The 20,184-nt window shown below is 48.6% G+C and overlaps 1 protein-coding gene across 2 annotated transcripts in view; it reads left to right on the top strand.

Annotated features, from left to right (window-relative positions):
• ARFGAP3 (ADP ribosylation factor GTPase activating protein 3) overlaps nucleotides 1–19,725 on the top strand; it is a 53,535-nt gene extending 33,810 nt beyond the window's left edge. For both annotated transcript variants that reach the window (XM_065888326.1, XM_065888325.1), the window contains exons 12-16: nucleotides 3,151–3,282; nucleotides 11,162–11,285; nucleotides 12,508–12,598; nucleotides 17,330–17,451; nucleotides 18,647–19,725. In XM_065888326.1, coding sequence (XP_065744398.1) covers nucleotides 3,151–3,282; nucleotides 11,162–11,285; nucleotides 12,508–12,598; nucleotides 17,330–17,451; nucleotides 18,647–18,664 — 487 coding nt within the window. In that variant the 3' untranslated portion in view covers nucleotides 18,665–19,725. The remainder of the gene's footprint in view (nucleotides 1–3,150; nucleotides 3,283–11,161; nucleotides 11,286–12,507; nucleotides 12,599–17,329; nucleotides 17,452–18,646) is intronic.
• Nucleotides 19,726–20,184: the final 459 nt, after the last annotated feature.

The following is a 20,184-nucleotide window of genomic DNA, read 5'->3' on the forward strand; positions in this document are numbered from 1 at the left end:
TACGGTAGCCACTATTGGTAGAACAATACTTACTTCGGCAAATGAAGTCAAATAAACACGGACTCTCGGAAAGCAGGCGTATTCCGTGAAGAGCTCTCATTGCTTCCAAATAATTCATTAGCCCATTAGAGCTTGAATATTATGAATTATGAAAGAGTACTGTTTTCTGTTAAAAATAAGACCAACCATATCTTGGGGGTTTGTTTTTTTGTTTGTTTGTTTTTTTGAGTTCCATTGTTTCCAGGATATAAACAATGTAATTATATATTGAGTACCAAATAATGAAACTAGAACAACTTGTTCAGCCTTATAAAGCCAGTGTGGCCTTCAGTGGAATAGACAGCTGTCTATAGCTGTAAATCAGATATGTGCTATTAGGGGGCTCTTATCAAGGGATTGTAAGGAATGTTTTCAGGTTGGGTGAAGACAGACTGGGAGGGTGAAAATAAAAATGAAATGTATTAAGAACAAGGATCTAGAAATCAAAACATTAGAAAGTCAATAAAGATTTGGAGATCCAGGGCAGCTGTTGTGTTTCCGAGGAAAGACAGGTGCCCCACAGCCATTGGTGGATGCCCGTCCTCCACCGCATCCTCCCTGGTGCATCGGGAGGCCCTCCCGCGCTGTGTACACCGTGTAGGAGCACAGGGAGCCTCGCTGGTGAATGGTGGGAAGGGCACCCTCCCCGCCGCAGTGCAGAGAATACGACGTAACGGGCTCCTGCTAATCAGTAGGACCCTAGCAGAATGGCTTTCTCTCTCCTTCTGATTTGTGAATTGTCCAGTCATTAAAAAAAAAAAAAAAAAAAATCCGATGGCCCTACATTCCAGGATAAGCACTTTGGCTTATCAGAATGAAGAATATTCCCTTAGAGTGATACTAAATTCAAAAAGTCCTGAGTACCAGTGCCTCAGAGTTGTGAAGGGCCTGGAAGTTCCACCCACTTCCATCCAGTGCCCACCCCCACCCCACCCCAGAGCCCTCCAAGAGATGCCACAGCCCCTCAGCACTCCTCCCCCTCCCCTCCCTTCTCCCCCATTCCCTCCCTCCTCCCCCTCCCTCCTCCCCCTCCCTCCTCCCCCTCCCTCCTCCCCCTCCCTCCTCCCCCTTCCCTCCCTCCTCCCCCTTCCCTCCCTCTTTCCCCTCCCTCCCCCTCCTCCCCCTTCCCTCCCTCCTTCTCCTCCCTCCCCCCTCCTCCCCATCCCCCTCCTCCCCTCCCCCTCCTCCCCCCTCCTCCACCTCCTCCACCTCCCCCTCCTCCCTCCCCTCCCTCCTCCCCTCCCTCCTCCCCTCCCTCCTCCCCCTCCTCCTCCTCCAGGCAGCCTTTCAGTCCGACAGCAGCTACATGAGAAACACTGCCCTATGCTTACATATCTCGCTGGGTTTCTGAGCTCAGATCCGTCAACCTCATAAGGGCAGGGTCTGACTATGTCTCCTTGCCCAGTATCCTCACCCAGCAAGTGCCTGGCCCCTCATAGGTGCTTATTAAGTAGTTTTAAAATTCCTTATTGAATCGGTCCTAATTCTTTCACTTGGTCCCTTAGAAATATGTCCCTCAAATATTTGAAGGTAACTTTCCAGGCCAACACGTGGCTCACATCTTTCAAACCTTCTTTCTCAGACGTGACTTTGAGCCTCTTCGTTGTTCTGGTCTCTTCTCTGAACAGGGATTGGTTGTCTCTGTTCCTCTGAGCAGAGCCCAGTGGCTCAGGGCTCATCCGCTGGTCAGCTGCAGGGAGAGCCTGGTCAGTTTCTAGCTGAAATCCAGATACTCTTTGAACACTGCATGTTTTTCTTCCTGGGGAGAGAAGGCTAGTGTAACAAGCTTTGTTCTTAATGACCTCCTTGCCAGAGAATGCAGAAACCACACTTGGAAATTCTGCCTTTTTTCTATTATTCATATGAAGTCATACCATCTGCTTCAAACGGCAGGTTTATGCCCCCTCCTTTTTCTGGTTTTTTTCCTGCGAGAATAAAAGAGTATATTGAGTCTTTTCCCCCGCCCCCCCATCTTAGCTCATGAACTCCTTATGCCCTCGGGGCTTGGCCTCACCTTGTTTCCTGTGTGCGTCCGTTCTTACTCTCTGCAGAAACCTTGGTGACATTTTTGAAGCCTCTGTGTCCTCTTCCATCATCCTTCCTTTCCTCAGACCCAAGCATTGGGATCCGTGTCTCTCTTCTGAACTTCGGGAACCACCTTTATAAGGAGTGCACGCCTGGCCGGGTTGTTTTCCACCCTAAGCGGTCCTGAACTCTGAGGTGGCACGTGGTCACTTTCCACTGCGGCTCTGGCACATCCGCCTCACCTGTCCATCTCTGTCCTGTTCCAGGCAAACCCTGCTGCTCTTGGTCAAAGGTTTTTCTCCCACCACTCAGGACCAAAAGCTGTCCCTGAGCCTTGCTCTCTCAGCGATGCCCTGCTCAGTGACGCTCAGCTAATGAAAGTGTAAACCCACCCAGAAGGCCAGCAGCTCCCCTGAGAAGCTTACAGACAAAGCTCACGTCAAGCCAGACTGAAGAGCATCTCGGGGCAGCGGTCCCGTGATCAGCGATTCCAGGAGGAGGCTCGTCAGCGTCACTTACACTAAGGGCTGCTTGCTGTTAGGGATGGTGCCTTATACAGTGGCTGACATGGCAGGATTGCCAACAAAGAGCTCCTCGGATGGGCTCGAAGCATTATTTGTGACTAACCTATAGTGGGGTAGCACTCAAAGACGTCATGCGCTGTTGGGATAAGCTAGGTTACACTGCAGTGAGAAATACTCTCCCCCACCCCCCCGCCCCAATCTTTAGGGCTTAACACAATGATGGTTTGTCTCTCATTCGCTAAAGTCAGCTGAGGGTACAGGGGATTGTCCAGCTTACCTGCCCTTCTGGTGGAATCTTGATTGTCCAGGTGGATGGTGGTTTCACCTGCCCGAGGCTGAAGCACCTGGAAAACCCGACCTCTTCCATGCGGCGAGGGAAGAGAAGACTGGGCACCTGAAAGGCCTTGGAAATGACTCGCCTTATGTCTGCTTCTGTTGCACTGGCCAGATCACATGGCTGCCCCCAACTCCGAAGAGGCCGGGAAGGGCGGTCCCCATGCACCGATGTGAGTGGACATCGGTCAGGTCCTCCAAAGTCACTGTTCTGCTCTCTCTCATACAGGTACTTTGACGAGCCAGTGGAGTTAAGGAGCAGTTCTTTTTCTAGCTGGGATGACAGTTCGGATTCCTATTGGAAAAAAGAGACCGTCAAAGACACTGACATCATTCTAAAACCAACAGGCTACACAGACAGGTATGAATACCAGAGCAGTGGGATTGTAAATAGTGACTCTATGCATCTCTAGGGAAATTCTCTAACACTAGTAAATAATTTTGTTGTACTATTTCAAGAATATTCTTTGTATCCTGGTCTGTATTCTGACCTCACAGTTTTTCCTTTCCCAGAATGTCATATAATTGGAGTCATGCAGTAACCAGCCCTGTTAGACAGGCTTCTTTGGCTTTTCGTAGTGCACTTGAGATTCATTGCTGTGTTCCTCCCTCTTTATTTTTGAGTCTGTTTTTTATTTTTTATTTTTTTATTTTATTTTTTAGAAAATTTTTATTTTATTTTATTTTTATTTATTTATTTTTGAGTCTGTTTATCCATTTACCTGTCAAAGAACTGTCTCCAGTTTTTGGTGATTATGAATGAAGGGCTGTATAATGTATCATCCAAACCAGGGAACTCTTTATAGAGTGCAGGGGGACGATGCTAGTATGTTGGGACAACAGGTGTGACCTGGGATTGTCCTCGGTGACTGGGATGTACCGTCATCCTACTCATTTTGTATCCTGCATAATGTGGAGCAGTGTCTTATGAGCATGGCAATGTATTCAGTATTTACTAATTGATCCGTGGAAGTGAAGAGTGAAATAATAGGCCTATTTTTTTTTTTTTTTTCGGTACACGGGCCTCTCACTGCTGTGGCCTCTCCCGTTGCGGAGCACAGGCTCCGGACACACAGGCTCAGCGGCCATGGCTCACGGGCGCAGCTGCTCCGCGGCATGTGGGATCTTCCTGGACCGGGGCACGAACCCGTGTCTCCTGCATCGGCAGGCGGACTCTCAACCACTCCGCCACCAAGGAAGCCCAACAGGCCTATTTTAAATAGCAAAATTCATTCAAATGTTGTATGGTTTGGATATTTATTCATTTTTCTAATTAGAATATCCAGCCTTTTCAAAGTGGCCTAAAATCCTTTTACAAAATTACTGCTGTTGGCTTTCTCAGAAGCAAAATGGCGTGTGCACACATTATAAATGAGACGTGCGTTTGCCTTACCTCAAACCAGTTTAACCTGTTTTTGTTCTTTGTGCTGAGAACACTGAAGCTCTACTCTCTTCCCACAGTTCAAGTAACACCACAGGATTATTAACTATAATCACCATGCTGTACGTCAGATCCCCAGAACCTAGTCATCTTATAAATGAAAGTTCTGCTCCCATCTCCCTGGGAACCACTATTCTGCTCTCTGTTTCTTTGAGTTCAACTTCTTGTTTTTTAGATTCTGCATCCAAGTGAGGACATACAGTATTTGTCTTTCTCTGGCTTCCTCCAGGTTCATCCATGTTGTCACAAATGGCAGGATTTCCTTCTTTCGTTTTTATAGCAGAATATTATCCCATTGTATATTATATACTACATTTTCTTTATCCGTTCACCCATTGACGGATACTTAGGCTGCTTCCATATCTTACCTATTGTGAATAATGCGGCCATGCACACGGGGCTGCAGAGATCTCTTCATGATACTGACTTTGTTTCCTTCAGACATATATACCCAGAAGTGGGGTCATATGGTAGTTCTATTTTTAATTTTTTTATGAACTCCCACACTGCTTTCCATGTGACTATACTAATTTCCATTCCCACCAGTGGTATACAAAGGTTCCCTCTTCTCCAGTCCTCACCAACGCTTATCTCATGTCTTCTTGACAATAGCCATCCTAACAGGTGTGAGGGGGTATATCTCACTGTAGTTTTGATTTCCATTTCCCTGATGATCACTGATGTTGAACACCTTTTCATATACCTGTTGTCCTTAAACTTCCCTCTTAGTACTGCTTTTCCATTTTTATTTGTTTTAAGATATCCTTTTTTTCTTTTTTTTTTTAAATTGAAGTAAAGTTGATTTACAATATTGTGTTCGTTTCTGGTGTACAGCAAAGTGATTCAGATAGATAGATAGATAGATGCAACTGAATATGTAAGAATATATATATAGAGTCTTTTTCATATGCTTTTCCATTATAAGTTATTATAAGGTATTGAGTGTAGTTCGCTGCGCTGTATAGTAGGACCATGTTTATCTATTTTATTTTATTTTTTAGAAAATTGGTGGGATTTTTTTTTTTTTTTAATTTATTTATTTATTTTTGGCTGCATTGGGTCTTCATTGCTGTGTGTGGGCTTTCTCTAGTTGCGGTGAGCAGGGGCTACTCTTCATTACGGTGTGTGGGCTTCTCACTGCGGTGGTTTCTCTTGTTGCAGAGCATGGGCTCTAGGTGCGCGGGCTTCAGTAGTTGTGGCACGTGGGCTCAGTAGTTGTGGCTCATGGGCTCTAGAGCGCAGGCTCAGTAGTTGTGACGCACGGGCTTAGTTGCTTCCCGGCATGTGGGATCTTCCTGGACCAGGGCTCAAACCCGTATCCCCTGCATTGGCAGGCGGATTCTTAACCACTGTGCCACCAGGGAAGCCCTCTATTTTACATTGATATGTAGTAGTGGTATCTGTTAATCCCAAACTCCTAATTTATCCCTTCCCCCAGCTTTCCCCTTTAGTAACCTTAAATTTGTTTTCTTTGTGTGTGAGTCTGTTTGTTTTGTAAATAAGTTCATTTGTATCATCTTTTTTAGATTCCACGTGTAAGTGATATCATATAATATTTGGCTTCCTCTGTCTGACTCTCTTCACTTAGTACGATACTCTCCAGGTCCGTCCATGTTGCTGCAGATGGCATTATTTCATCCTTTTTATGGCTGAGTGGTATTCCATTGCATACATATACCACATCTTCTTTATCCGTTCATCTGTCGATGGACATTTAGGTTGCTTCCATGTCTTGGCTATTGTAAATAGTGCTGCTATGAACACTGGGGTGCATGTATCTTTTCGAATTAGAGTTTTTGCCTTTTCTGCATATATGCCTAGGAGTAGGATTGCTGGATCATGTGGTAGCTCTATTTTTAGTTTTTTAAGGAACCTCCATACTGTTCTCCATAGTGGCTGTACCAACTTACATTCCCATCAACAGTGAAGAAGGGTTCCTTTTTCTCCACACCCGCTCCAGCAGTTGTCATTTGTAGACTTTTGGGTGATGGCCATTCTGACCAGTGTGAGGTGATACCTCATTATAGTTTTGATTTGCATTTCTCTAGTAATTAGTGATGTTGAGCATCTGTTGATGTGCCTGTTGGCCATCTGTATGTCTTCTTTGGAGAAATGTCTATTTCTGCTCATTTTTTGATTGGGTTGTTTGTGGGTTTTTTTGATACCGAGCTGTAGGAGCTGTTTTGTATATTTTGGAAATTAAGCCCTTGTTGGTCGCATCACTTGTAAATATTTTCTCCCATTCTGTAGGTTGTCTTTTCATTTTGTTTATAGTTTCCTTTACTGTGCAAAAGCTTATAAGTTTGATTAGGTCCCATTTGTTTACTTTCGCTTTTATTTCTTTTGCCTTGGGAGACTGACCTAAGAAAACATTGGTACAATTTATGTCAGAGAATGTTTTGCCTATGTTCTCTTCTAGGAGTTTTTCGGTGTCATGTCTTATATTGAAATCTTTAAGCCATTTTGAGTTTATTTTTGTGTGTGGTGTGAGGGAATGTTCTACTCCATTGATTTACAGCATCCAGCTTTCCCAGCACCACTTGCTGAAGAGACTGTCTTTTCTCCCTGGTATGTTCTTGGCTCCTTTGTTGAAGATTGTGTTCTAAGGTGTCCTTTAATCCCCCTTTTGGTTTCTTCTTGGACCTGTTGGTTGCTCAGGAGTGTGCTGTTTAATTTCCACCTATTTGTGGAGTTTTCACTTTTCCTCCCGTTATTGATTTCTACTTTCATACTCGTGTGGTTGGAGAAGACACTTAATGTGATTTCAACCTTCTTAAATTTGTTAAGACCTAAATATCATTCAGATTTGTTCGTGACTTAGCCTGTGATTCATACTGGAGAGTGTTCTGTGTGTGCTTGAGAATGTGTGTCCTGCTGCTATAGGATGGAATGTCCTGAATACGTCTTTTGTTCCATTTGGTTCAAGTCCAGTTTTCCTTATTGGTTTTCTGTCTAGATGATCTGTCCATCGTTGAAAGTGGGATATTAAAGTCCTCTCTTATTATTGCAGTACTGTCTATTTCTCCCTTCAGATCTGTTAATATTTGCTTATTATATTTAGGTGTTTCTGTGTTGGGTGCATAAATATTTGCAGTTGTTATATCCTCTTGATGAATTGACCCTTTAATCATTCTATAAAGACCTTTGTCTCTCGTTACAGTTTGTGACTTAGTCGGTTTTGTCTGATATGAGTATGGCTCTCCCTGCTCTCTTTTGGTTCCCATTTACGTGGAATAGCTTTTTCCATCTCTTTACTTTCAGAGATGTGTGTCCCTAAAGCTGAAGTGAGTCTCCTACAGGCAGTATATAGTTGTATCTTGTTTTTGTTTTTGTTTTTTTTTAATCCATTCAGACACTCTGTGTCTTTTGATTGGAGAATTTAATTTGTTTGCATTTAAAATAATTGTTGAGGGCTTCCCTGGTGGCGCAGTGGTTGAGAGTCCGCCTGCCGATGCAGGGGACACAGGTTTGTGCCCCGGTCCAGGAAGATCCCACATGCCGCGGAGCGGCTGGGCCCGTGAGCCATGGCCACTGAGCCTGCGCGTCCGGAGCCTGTGCTCCACAACGGGAGAGGCCACAACAGTGAGAGGCCCGCGTACCACAAAAAAAAAAAAAAAAAATTGTTGATAGTTAAGGATGTATTATTGCCATATCTCATTAACTGTTTCTTGGCTGTTTCTGTAGCTCTTCTATTTGTTGCTTCCTCTCTTGCTGTCTTCCTTTGTGATTTGATGATTTTCCATAGTGCTATGTTTTGATTCCTTTCTCTTTTTCTTTTGTGTTTCTACTATAGGTTTTTGCTTTGTGATTACCATGAGGCTTACATAAAACATCTTACAGTTATAGCAGTCTATTTTAAGCTAATAACAGTTTAACTTAGATTGCATACAAAACCTCTACTCTTTTACTCTCCTTCCCTACATTTTATGTTTCTCATATCATAATTTATCTCTTTTTATATTGTGTATCCACTAATAAATTACTGTAGCTGTCGTTATTTTTACCACTTTTGTCTTTTAACCTTTATACTAGAGTTAAGTGATTTATACACCACTATTACGGTATTAGAGTGTTCTGCGTTTGGCTATATGCTTACCTTCACCAGTGAGTTTTATACTTTCCTATGTTTTCATGTTACTGATTAGCATCCTTTCATTTTAGCTTGAAGAGCTCCTTCTAGCATTTCTTGTAGGACAAGTCTGGTGGCTGGCAGTTGTGTTTGTGTTTGTCTTTCCAGCACTTTGAATATATCATCCCACTATATTCTGGCCTTCAGGATTTCTGCAGAGAAATCTGCTTATAGCCTTGCAGGGCTTCCATTTTATAGAATGAGTTTCTTTCTCTTGCTGCTATCAAAATTCTCTCTTTGTCTTTGATTTTTGACAGTTTTATTATATATTTCTTGGTGAAGATTTCTTTGGGTTGAATCTGTTTGGGGACCTATGAGCTCCATGTATCTGGATGTCCGCATCTCTCTCCGGATTTGGGAAGTTTTTAGAGATTATTTCTTTAAATAAGCTTTCTGCCCCTTTCTTCCTCTCTTCTCCTCCTGGGACTCCCACAATGCATGAATTGTGTTCTTGATGGTGTCCCATAATTCACATAGGCTTCTTTGCTCTTTTTCTTTTTTCTTTGTTCTCTTCTGACTGGATAATTTCAACTGAGTTGTCTTCGAGTTCACAGATTCTTTCTTCTGCTTCAGTGGTCTGCAACCTTTTTGGTTCCAGGGACCAGTTTCGTGGAAGACAGTTTTTCCACGGCCCGGGATTCGGGGTGGGGGGTGGTTTCGGGATGATTCAAGCGCATTACATTTATTGTGTACTTTATTCCTATTATTATTACATTATAATATATAATGAAATCATGATACAACTCACCATAATGCAGAATCAATGGGAGCCCTGAGCTTGTTTCCACTTGCCACTCACTGATAGGTTTTGTTTTGTTTTTCAAATTTATTTATTTTACCTATTTACTTATTTTTTATTTTTGGCTGCGTTTGGTCTTCACTGCCACGCGCCAGCCCTCTTCCAGTTGTGGCGAGCAGGGCCACTCTTCACTGCAGTGCGCGGGCCTCTCAGCGCAGCGGCCTCTCTTGTTGCAGAGTATGGGCTCCAGGTACGTGGGCCTCAGTAGCTGTGACCCGTGGGCTCCAGAGTGCAGGCTCAGCAGTTGTGGCGCACGGGCCCAGATGCTCCACGGCACACGGGATCCTCCCAGACCAGGGCTCAAACCAGTGTCCCCTGCACTGGCAGGCGGACCCTCAACCACTGTTGCCACCAGGGAAGTCCCCACTGACAGGGTTTTGATATGAGTCTGCAAGCAATTGACTTATTACGGTTTCTGTGCAGTCAGACCTCCCTGCTAATGATGATGTGCGTTTGCAGCCGCTCCCCCGCGCTCGCATCACCGCCTCAGCTCCACCTCAGATCATCAGGAATTAGATTCTCATAAGGAACGCACAACCTAGATCCCTCGCACGTGCAGTTCTGGTTCGAACCTACTGGGTTCATGCTCCTATGAGAATCTAATGCCGCCGCTGATCTGACAGGAGGCGGAGCTCAGACGGTAATGCGAGCGATGGGACGCGGTTATGATTTCTGTCTCTATGCTGAACTTCTCATTTTATCTGTGTATTATTCCCCTGATTTTATTGAGTTGTCTGTGTTCTTGTAGGCTGATGAGCTTCCTTAAAACAATTATTCTGAATTCTCTGTCAGGCAGTTCTTTGGGATCAGTTACTGGAAAAGTATTGTTTCCCTTGGTGGTGTCACGTTTCCTTGGTTTTTCATGTTCCTTGGAGCCTTGTGTTGCTGTCTTTGCACTTGAAGGAGCAATCACCTCCTCCAGTCTTCAGTGCCTGGCTTTGGGTGAGAAATGCCTTCAGTAGTCAGCCCTGCTAGAGATGTGGAGGCTTACTCAGACCTTTCCTATGGATGCACTCACTCCACACTTCTTACTCCTCTTGGGGGGTGACATCTCAGGATGGTGTGTCTTTTCTCAGTCCCACAGAGCAGGGCCAGGTGCTGAGAGCCTCCTGCTTGCTCTCGCCAGGGCGGTGCCCTGAAATGCTCAGGTTGCTGTGCCCTCCGCGAGTCCCAGAGTTGGGCTGACTTTTGCACACGCTCACTTTCTGTCTGCAAAGGCTTGCCCTCACCATCCGCAGGGGCATGTGCAGGGAGCCAGCTGTGGGGCCAAAGGTGCATGGGTGAGGCGTGCAGAGTGTTGGAGGGCCAGCTGGGGGCTCCCCAGGCAAAGTGTATCCAGTGGTTTGTGAGCAGGCCTCCTCATGGAGTTCGGGAAGTGGTTAGTGGAATCCACACAGCTTTGATGAGTTCTGAGCCCTGGCTGCTCTGCTTCCAGCCTCCCCCAGCCCCTAAGCTGTGTCGGTCACCTCAGTATCCTGGGTGGGATGAGAAAGAAAGAGGCACCCTTGGCAATGTCCCATACAGCTGGGGAGACCAGGCACCCGCTCACCACCCTCTCGCCTTCCCCCATGGGAGGAATTGCAGGCCCCGTGGATCTCTCTTGGCACTGAGCTGTGCCGCCTTGGAGGAGGGGTGACATGGGCGCAGTGAGACTATTCCTCTTACCCTCTTCAATGCATCCAGTCTTGGATTTTTTGCTCCAGCAGTGTGCTGGACCCTCTCTGCCGGACTCCTGGACTCCCACAAAGGCATTCTCATCTGTGGGTGATTGTCAAAACCAGTGTTCTCTAAGGGGTAATGGGAGAAAACTCCTATTCCATCATCTTACTGATGTCATTCCTTACTGACGTTTTGGCTGTTGCTAACTGTAGACCTACTGCTCGCCGCAAGCCAGACTATGAGCCAGTTGAAAATACAGATGAGGCCCAGAAGAAGTTTGGCAACGTCAAAGCCATTTCCTCAGATATGTACTTTGGAAGACAAGCCAAAGCTGATGTAAGTGCCCAGGGAGTTTCTGTGTGGTCCCCACAGAGCAGGAAGCCAGCAGGGCCACGGGAGGTGTGGGAGGAGGTGCTGGATGCTGAGTGAGATGGAGTCAGGCTGCAAGGGACCCCTGTCCCCAGAGTGCTGGAGCAGGACTCGAACCCAGGTCTTTCTGACTAATCGCCCCACTTTGCCGCTCCAGCTAGAGGAGTGATTGGAAGGCAGGGACAGTGTCTCATCTTTCTCTCATTCCTTTCTCAGTGTTTTGAATAGCCATCCATTCGATACCTTTTGAGTAAATTTCAGGAGATTTTTGATACACCTGTAATTTACTTAGCAATTTTTTAACCATAGTTAAATGAAGTATACAGATAGATTCTCGAGGGTAGGTATATTTATTTTCAGAAAAGAGATTATTGCCTCTTTTCTCAGAAATGTTAATGAGCTTATCTTAGTGGAGTCTGGCTAAGCAGTAAGACTCAAATGGAAATGGGGAGCTTAAAGGTTTCCTTTTCATTGTGAAGCGGTAACGTGCTTACGCAGACTCTTAGAGATACGTGTTATTACTAGGCTTCCTGCACGATACAGAGAATAATTATTTCCTAAAGTACCGATTTTATTTTGTAGCAGTAGAAATTCCACTAGCTTTTTTTTTTTTTTTTTTTTTGAGGTACGCGGGCCTCTCACTGTTGTGGCCTCTCCCGCTGCGGAGCACAGGCTCCGGAAGCGCAGGCCCAGTGGCCATGGCTCACGGGCCCAGCCACTCCGCGGCACGTGGGATCCTCCCAGACCGGGACACGAACCCGTGTCCCCTGCATCGGCAGGCGGACTCCCAACCACTGTGCCACCCTCCACTAGCATTTTGAGTGTATTTAGAGTTGCCACTTGGCTATTCTCCACCCACTAAAATCTGCCTTGTTTTAAAGTTGACAACATCCAAGTTCAGTTAGGAAATCACATAAGGCTATTGGGAGAGAGCTTCTTGGAGCGGCCTTTCCTGGCAGCTGGGTGAGAGCAGCACATGACAGAGCTGTCACTGTCACTGTCCCTGGGTTCCCCTCCACTGACCGTTGTTGGCCGTGGCGTTGTGCGTTCATCTGTCTGCTTGTGACCCGCAGGACGCGAGCATCATGCCGGCCCCCAGCCCAGCCGTGATCGCTCCTCGATGATTCTTTCTGCAAAATTGCTCATGGTTTTTGGAGCCTAATGTTTCTTTTCTCCTGGTCTTGTCTAGTATGAAACCAGGGCTCGGCTGGAGAGGCTTTCGGCAAGTTCCTCCATCAGTTCTGCTGACCTGTTTGATGAGCAGAGGAAGCAGACGGCAGGTAATGTGGGGAAGGGGCAGGCGGGTAACGAGGCTGGGGAAGGGGCAGGCGGGTAACGAGGCATGAGTACGTTTTCTCTGGCTAGGACTTTTTACTTTACCAGGATCGTTAGCGGCCATTATTTGATGCTCCTATGGCCTCTGTAAGTCAGGCAGAGCAGAAGTTATTATTCCAGGCTTTGCATGTGAAGAGACCAAGTCATGGAATTTAAGCGACGTCCCCAAAGTTACCCGGCATGTCGTCTCCCTGAACCATCGTCACGGGCGGTGGGGTGCCTAGCATGGTGTGAACCTGGTGTCTGGCTCGTGTGGTGTCACAGCCTTGGAGGGGACAGCCCTGGGCTCCCGTGTGACGGGACCCACTCCCTAACTGTGAGACTTGGGGGATTTCAGGTCACCTTTAGCCTCGGTCTCCTCCTCTGTAAAATGGGTGGGTAATATCCATACCTACCTCACCAGTTTGTACTGAGGCTGAAATGAGGTCCTTTATGTAAAGTGTCACCTCGGGGTCTGGCACATGGCAGGCCCTCCCAGGCCCCTCCCAGACCCCAGGGGTAGTCAGAGCAGATAGAACAGGTGAGTCCACCAGCCTCTGCCTCCCAGGGGAGACAGAATGGGGCTTTGGAGCCAGGCAGGTGGAGAGGAGGGTCCAGACCCCGATGAGGAGATGTCTGGGCCCCCCCAGGGAGTAAGCCTCAGCACACAGGCCCGTCACGGGCGTCCAGAACCAAGCGCCTCTCTGCTTGTCCCTCTGACCCTGAGCCGTAGGAAAGCCGTGTTCCAGTCCCAGTCAGCCCCAAGTCAGGCCTCGGGGGTAAGGGGAGGGCCACGTGTCCCCCTTATGTCACGGCCGACATTCAAGGAGCAGGGTCCTCTGAGGTCATTTCAGGAGCCCACTCGTCAGCAGGACCACCCAAGCGGGGGGGGACCTCCAAGGCCTTCAAGGCCCGGGACCACCTGCACCCCTCGTCTCCAGTCCTGGAGGAGCTGGGCGTGGGCACGGAGGGACCCCACGCGGGCGGCCGCTGGGCCCTGCAGCCACAGAGAACAACTGTTTTCTGAGTCCAGAGAGAAACAGCCCCAACAGAGAATGTCATGTGGGAGACCCGAATGCCTGGGGCCTTCCGTTGGGGTTTGGGGGCGTTTCAAGAGCCACCGTGGCCCCCGGGGTGAAGCGGGCGCTGCCAGGCTGCTGTGCTGCAGTGAGAGGGAGGGTTCTAGCCAGGTGGGTGGACCAGAGACCTGCGGGACACAGGCCCGGTGCGCGGCCCCTGGGCAGGGAGCGTCCTAGGCCGCCCTCTGGCCTCCAGCAGGAGGAGCTGCTTTCTGACTGGCCGTTTCCTGCACTGGGCCTGGGTTGGGGCAGGTGTGGCTCACGGACTTGTGTTCTCATATGCGAACTTTCAGTGTCCTGACCTCTTGTCAGGGCACTTCCTTGTGCGGCCGCCCCTGGCAGAGGGGTGCTCGGCTCCTGTGGAGGCCTCCCAGGGTCCCGCCTCTGCCCCCTGTGGGTCAGTGCTGGGCTACCTCATGGGTGCCCTGGCACAGGGGCAGGGCAGTCCAGAGAACCTAACAGGTTGAAACTCACCCCTGGCCGTTTTTGTTTTTGTAATTCAAGTTACTGGAAGTTTCACTCTGAAACATTATTGTTTGTTTAAAAAAACCTTTCAGGGCTTCCCTGGTGGCGCAATGGTTGAGAGTCCGCCTGCCGATGCAGGGGACACGGGTTTGCGCCCTGGTCCAGGAAGATCCCACATGCCGCGGAGCGGCTGGGCCCGTGAACCATGGCCGCGGAGCCTGTGCGTCTGGAGCAACGGGAGAGGCCACAGCAGTGAGAGGCCCGCGTACCGCAAAAAAAAAAAAAAACAAAAAAAACCCCAACCTTTCAGAGATCAAATGAGCAGCATTTCCAATTGTTGAAGGAAGGCTGCAGCCAGCGATGACGTTTACCTTCCTGTCCCCTTTCATAGAACAAAGGTCCATTGATTTTTTTTTGGCCCTCTGTGGGTCCCAGACAAGCTCCTGTCCTGGGGACTCGCAGCCCTGATAGGACCATCCTGGGGTGCGAGGCTGCCCAGGGACCCTCAGCCCCTCCCCGGCAGCCAGTGGTCCTGCTTGCAGCACCTGCCCTCCCTCCCCCTCCCTCCTCCATCCCAAACCCAGATGGTTCAGACCACGATTACCCTCAGTCTGCATCTCTCATCAGGTGCCTTTAATAACTGCTCTAAATGCAAGCGCATTGAACACTGATCATTAAATATTTACTTTTTATTTAGAGTGCATTTCAGCAAAGAGCAAAAGCTGGTTGTAAGAGAGTATCCTTAAATCCTTAAGTGTTCCTTATCTTAAATGTTTCCCCATCCGTGAAATATCAGTGCCACTGGGTAGATCACCTTTATAATTTCTTCAGGGTTAAGGGGAAGATTTCTCCAAATTAGAAATGCCTCCTGGTACTTCCTGGGGGCGTGCTTTAACCCTGGCTTTGCTCCAAGGCCGCTCCCTTCCACGGTCTGGGAGGGAGTAGATGAGGAGCACACGTAAGCATCCACAGCTGGCACAGTGCCCGTCCCTGCCGTCACTCCAGAGCAGGGTCAGTTGGGGGACGGGGGATGGCCATCGCTGGGCACTGCCTCAGAGGGAGCCACTCAGGCTCAGAGGGAACCAGATGACAGAGCAGAGGTGGCTTTGTTCTTTGTTGAGAGCAGTGTCGGAACAGAAGAAGCTGGAAACCCAGCTTGCCCCTCTGGTGTATTTCTCTCCAAAACCTGGTTCTGATCATTTGAGTCTGAACGGGGCCACCCGGGAAGCCCAGGGCGCTGCGGACGGACACCTCTGTCCGGGCTCGGTGCGCACTGCCCAGGGTCGTAGGGGCTCCTGGCGCGTTTGCTGTTGTCCCTGGGTCTCGAGGCTCCCTGGAGGCGCCTCGGCCACTCTCTCCTTTCCTCCTGGCTCTGGCCCGGGGTCCAGGAGCCTGGCCTCTTTGGGCCTGTCGGCCTTCAAAGCACTGACTTCAGTCGGCCGTCGGGCGGTTTTGTTTGGTGATTTGCTGAACATATTTGTCATACGGTGCTGTCGCCAACCAGGTTCAGTTACACAAACCGGAGTCTTGTCAACCTGAGCGAAAAGAAGGGGTGGCTGTGCACCCGAGTGGAGCAGCCACCACAGCGCTTTGCTTCCACGTTAAACCTCCTGCCTCAGCTGTGCTCTCTCCTTTCTCAACGTTTCTCGAGTTGGAAGCTTGTAAGTGGAGGCGTTTCTGCTGAGGTCACGTCCGCTGACCTCTGGGGCACAGCCCCCTCGCCACTCCGGACCTCGCCACGCCATGGAGCAGCTGTGACTGGCCCTTTGCGCCCAGGATGTCACACTAGCTCTTCATTTCCTCTCAGATGCATCTTACCGGCTGGTAGCACCACCGTGCTGGGCTTTGAACCCCAGTCCCGTCACTGGGCTGGGCTAGGCTGTCGCTCTGTCATTGGCAAAGGGCTACAAGACTCTAAAATGTCACCCAGGGGCAGAGAGGAGAAGCAGCCGCACCTGTGGCCCCTCCCCGAGTGCTGGGCACGGGATGGCGCCGTGGGAAGACACACTGTCTCTCCAGGGTGGCGTCCGTGCTGGAGGATAAATGCGTGCCTCCTATTTGGTTCTTGGAAAGGGACCTGGCTTCTGCTGCTGCTTAAGGGGCAGGCGGGTGTGGAGTGACCTGCAGAGCCGAGGGGCAGCTGGGCTGGCTCCCTGGAGGCTCTGCAGGGTTGGCGTTCTCTCACAAAGTCTCTGAGCCCCTCGGGCACCTTTTCACAGCTGTGCGACAAAAGTGCGCCACAGAAGCCCATCTGTCAGCTCTAGGGACCCCTTTATGTGTGACCACTCTGATGCGTTTCACCTGTGTGCAGTATGCTGCTGTCTGTGTTGGGACCACCCAGACTAAAGCAGCAGAAACCCAGCCGCCAGCGGCCTCGGTGAGGGGGAGGGGTCGGCCCCTACCTGGGAGCGCTGGCACTGCGCTTGGCCCTGCTGAGTCGGCAGACAGCCCCACCCACCCCTCTGCCTTTCCTCCTGGGGTGAGCCTCCTCCCGCACTGCCAGAGGCTTCCTCCTTCCCTCCTGGAGGAGGGAGTGGGAGGGGGACAGCCCTAGTCACAGACAGCTACAGCGTCGCCTCGCCCCCACCAGTAACCCCAGAGCAAGCAAACGGCTCCCCTCCCTTGAGAATGCGGGAATCCAGGAAGGCTCTGATTGGCTAGGTCTGGGTCACGTGCCCATGCATGGTTTAGGGGGCTGGGGGAGAGACCTCCTGCAGAGGAAGGGAGGAGGGCTTTTAGCAAAAGGGGGAAGAGATGCTGAGTCCGAAAAACCCACAGATGTCCGCCCATCTGCCATTTACTGAGTACTTCTCTGTCAGGTCTTGTGTTAAGTGCCTGGAGGAAACGGGCCCAGAGAGGGTAAGGAAACTCTCCAAAGGCACACAGCTTGGAAGTGGCAGTGCCAGTATTTGAACCCGTGGTGGTCCTAAGACCTAGTGCTGCATCTTCTCTCACCGTGGGGTCTTGCAGCTGCTTCATGGTAGGGCTGGCGCTGAAACCCACCGCAGGCTCCTTTTCCCTTAACCACAGCTGCTGCTTATGGGCAGCTGGAGGGGAGGGGAGCCGAGTTCTCCGAAGCCATCGGGTCCCTGGGCACTGGCTGCGCCATCCCTGCGGTAGTGACGAGCCAGCGTCTGTCTGCTCTGTGTGCAGGAAACTACAGCCTCACGGGCATGCTGCCCACGGCCCCCGACATGGCCCAGTTTAAGCAGGGAGTGAGGTCCGTTGCTGGAAAGCTCTCCGTCTTCGCTAACGGAGTCATGACTTCGATTCAGGTTAGTGAAACGGGGATGACATTAACTGAGTTTGATGGTGGGTTCATAGTTTTGAAAATGAGATTCGGACCACTCTTCAATTGCTGGAAAATCAGATTTTATATTACTGATTTATATTTTTGCTACAGTGTAACCCAGGACATCATGAAAACCAGAAATTATAATTTCATATTTGTTTAAATTTTCTAAGTTACGACTCTAGAGGAATTGTTACAGGAATTGTCATGATCATGACCTACTTTTTTCCTCTTTTGAAACAGAAATATTAAGAAGAAAATTACCCAGAACCCCACCTCCCAGGGCAGACTTCCGTTAATATTTGGTTTATTCTATGTTGATTCTAGGCTTCTGTGCATATACCTGTTTAAAATTTGTAAAGGATTATATCATGTCTGTGGTTTTACACCCTCTTTTTCCTTCATGATGTTTTGTTATGAGCACTTCCGTGTAGTTAAAAAGTCTTCAGAAACCACATTCTGTTGAGTGAAAATAGGTGTAATTTATTTAAATATTCCCCGAGTTGGGTATTTAGATTGTATTTCAGTCTTTTAAATGAGGCAGGAGTGGAACGTGCTCATGTGTAATGCTTTAAGGCCGGCTCTGGTTATACGAAGGCGACTTTGTGAACCTTCTTGCTTACCTCACGTTATTTTAGGATGCTACTGATAACGTGAAACATGGCTGTAGGGAGTAGGACCTAATCGACGTGGACTCTGCTGCCTCTAAAGGGGGCTCCCGGGTTGGGGAGGTGCCCCCACTGTGGAGAGATCCTCGGCCCTGGGGCTCCAGCTGTGGGTGACACAACCTTTGGTTAGAATTCGCAGAGCTCTTTCACGTCCCTTAGGTCAGCCGAGCCCACACCAGACCTTCCGTGGAGGTGACATCCCTATTTTTTATAGGTGATCATCCCCAGTTTATGGATTGAAAAACAGGCACAGAGAGGTTAAGGTGCTCCTGCAAGATCCCTCTGCTGAACCAGAATTTCAGGGTTCCTCTGTCCCCCCATCACACCTGCCCCCTGGAGGGCTCACCATGGGGCCCTGCACCCCTCACCGTCCTTCCCACAGCCCAGGGGCCGCAGCGCAGGCGCCAGGAGCTCCCGGTTCCCACTTCCTTGGGTGCGGGTTCCCGTCGCTGCGGCACCCGTTTTGGGGACACTGATAGTCGTAAACTTTCGTGTTGGTTCTTTCTGTAGGATCGCTATGGTTCTTAATACTGACGTTGCGATATGTATTTCCTGGAGAAATTCCTCTTTAAATGAACCAGTGACCACGTCACAGACTGCAGTGAAGACCAGCCAGTTTTGTGGATTGTTTTGCTACTTTTTCACAGGGTATACATACATTACTGATTTTTAATATTTCTTTTGAGAAATTGTTATTTTTGATGTAGTAGAAGCTTCCCCGCGATTTCTGTTTTGCGTGACTTCCTGCACACACCTTCCTTCTGGCATATCCGTGCACACCCCTGCTTAATTTCCTTGGCCTCTTTGGTTCCAACAGCTGGGGGTCTGGAAACAAGGGCTCCTCCACCTCTCCTTGGGGGCGGGGGTGGGTCTCAGTGCTGTGAGGCTCATGGGCTAAGGGTTACCAGCATCAGCTGATACGAGGAGGGCCTGGAGAAACAAAATTCACGACATATATTTCATTAAAAAGGGAGCAAAGAATAAAAACAAAAGACCCAAAATGGCTGGTGTCTAATTTGAGATTGCTTCGTTTATATTTCCACATATTAAGGTGATTTCAAAATCATCTTTAAAGACGTCTGTCCCTTTGAAATTGTTTATTTTGGATGATGGATAAATTTAAAAATAATTTTCAGTGAGTGCTTGTAACAGCCTAAGCTTCTGCACTGCCAAGCAAATTAATCTTTTGACAAGGCGTTGCTGTTTGAATTTATGAGAAATGTAAGATGAGAACTCCCTAAGTGCATTTATAAATAGATATAGTGTACAGAAGTAAAAATGAATAAGGTAAGAAGACACACCCACAGAAAATATTCCAGTACATGGGAAAATAGTCATTGTAATTGGGTAGTTTTCTTAACATTTTTTATCTTAATCTTGGTTTTCAAAAAATTACAGAATGTGTACAAATGAATAAAAGAAAAATAATTTGGCTGTGTTTTAGACAGCATTAGAATATATTGTCCAGCACATTAAAATACATTTGAAATTTGATGAACCGGAAACGTGGTTTCAACGGAATATTTTGTGAATTTTTCTTAAAAGCTCAAATTTGTAGACTTCTAAATATAATAAACAGTTGCGGCAGATCGTGTTGCCTACTTTTTTTTTTTTAACGAAAGCTTTCCTGATGAATCATAAATCAGGGCTCGTGGTGTAACATTGGTGCGCACTTGATTAGTACGTAATTCCGGATGGATCTGTTTTTAGTGTGTGTGTGAGGCCTGAGGTGCAGCTGTCCTGAACTGAGATGTTGTCCGTAGCGCCGGAGCAGGGCGGGAGCCCTCGTTGGAAGTGAGGTCACCTCCGCTGGCCTCTGGGGCACAGCTCCCTCGCCACTCCCTCGCAGAGTGGCATCTTTCAAGCCCAAAACGCTGCTCTAACAAGGTGCCACAGCCCAGGCAGCCTCAACGGTGGAATGTACTTTCTCACAGTCCTGGAGGCGAGAAGTGCAGGCTCAGGGTGGCTTTGGAAGGGGCTCTTTCCCGGGCTTGCAGACAGCTGCCCTCTCTTCTGTGTCTCATCCGGCCTTTCCTCGGAGAGGGCCA

Source organism: Phocoena phocoena, chromosome 11 (genome assembly GCF_963924675.1).
Source record: "Phocoena phocoena chromosome 11, mPhoPho1.1, whole genome shotgun sequence".
Taxonomy (NCBI): domain Eukaryota; kingdom Metazoa; phylum Chordata; class Mammalia; order Artiodactyla; family Phocoenidae; genus Phocoena; species Phocoena phocoena.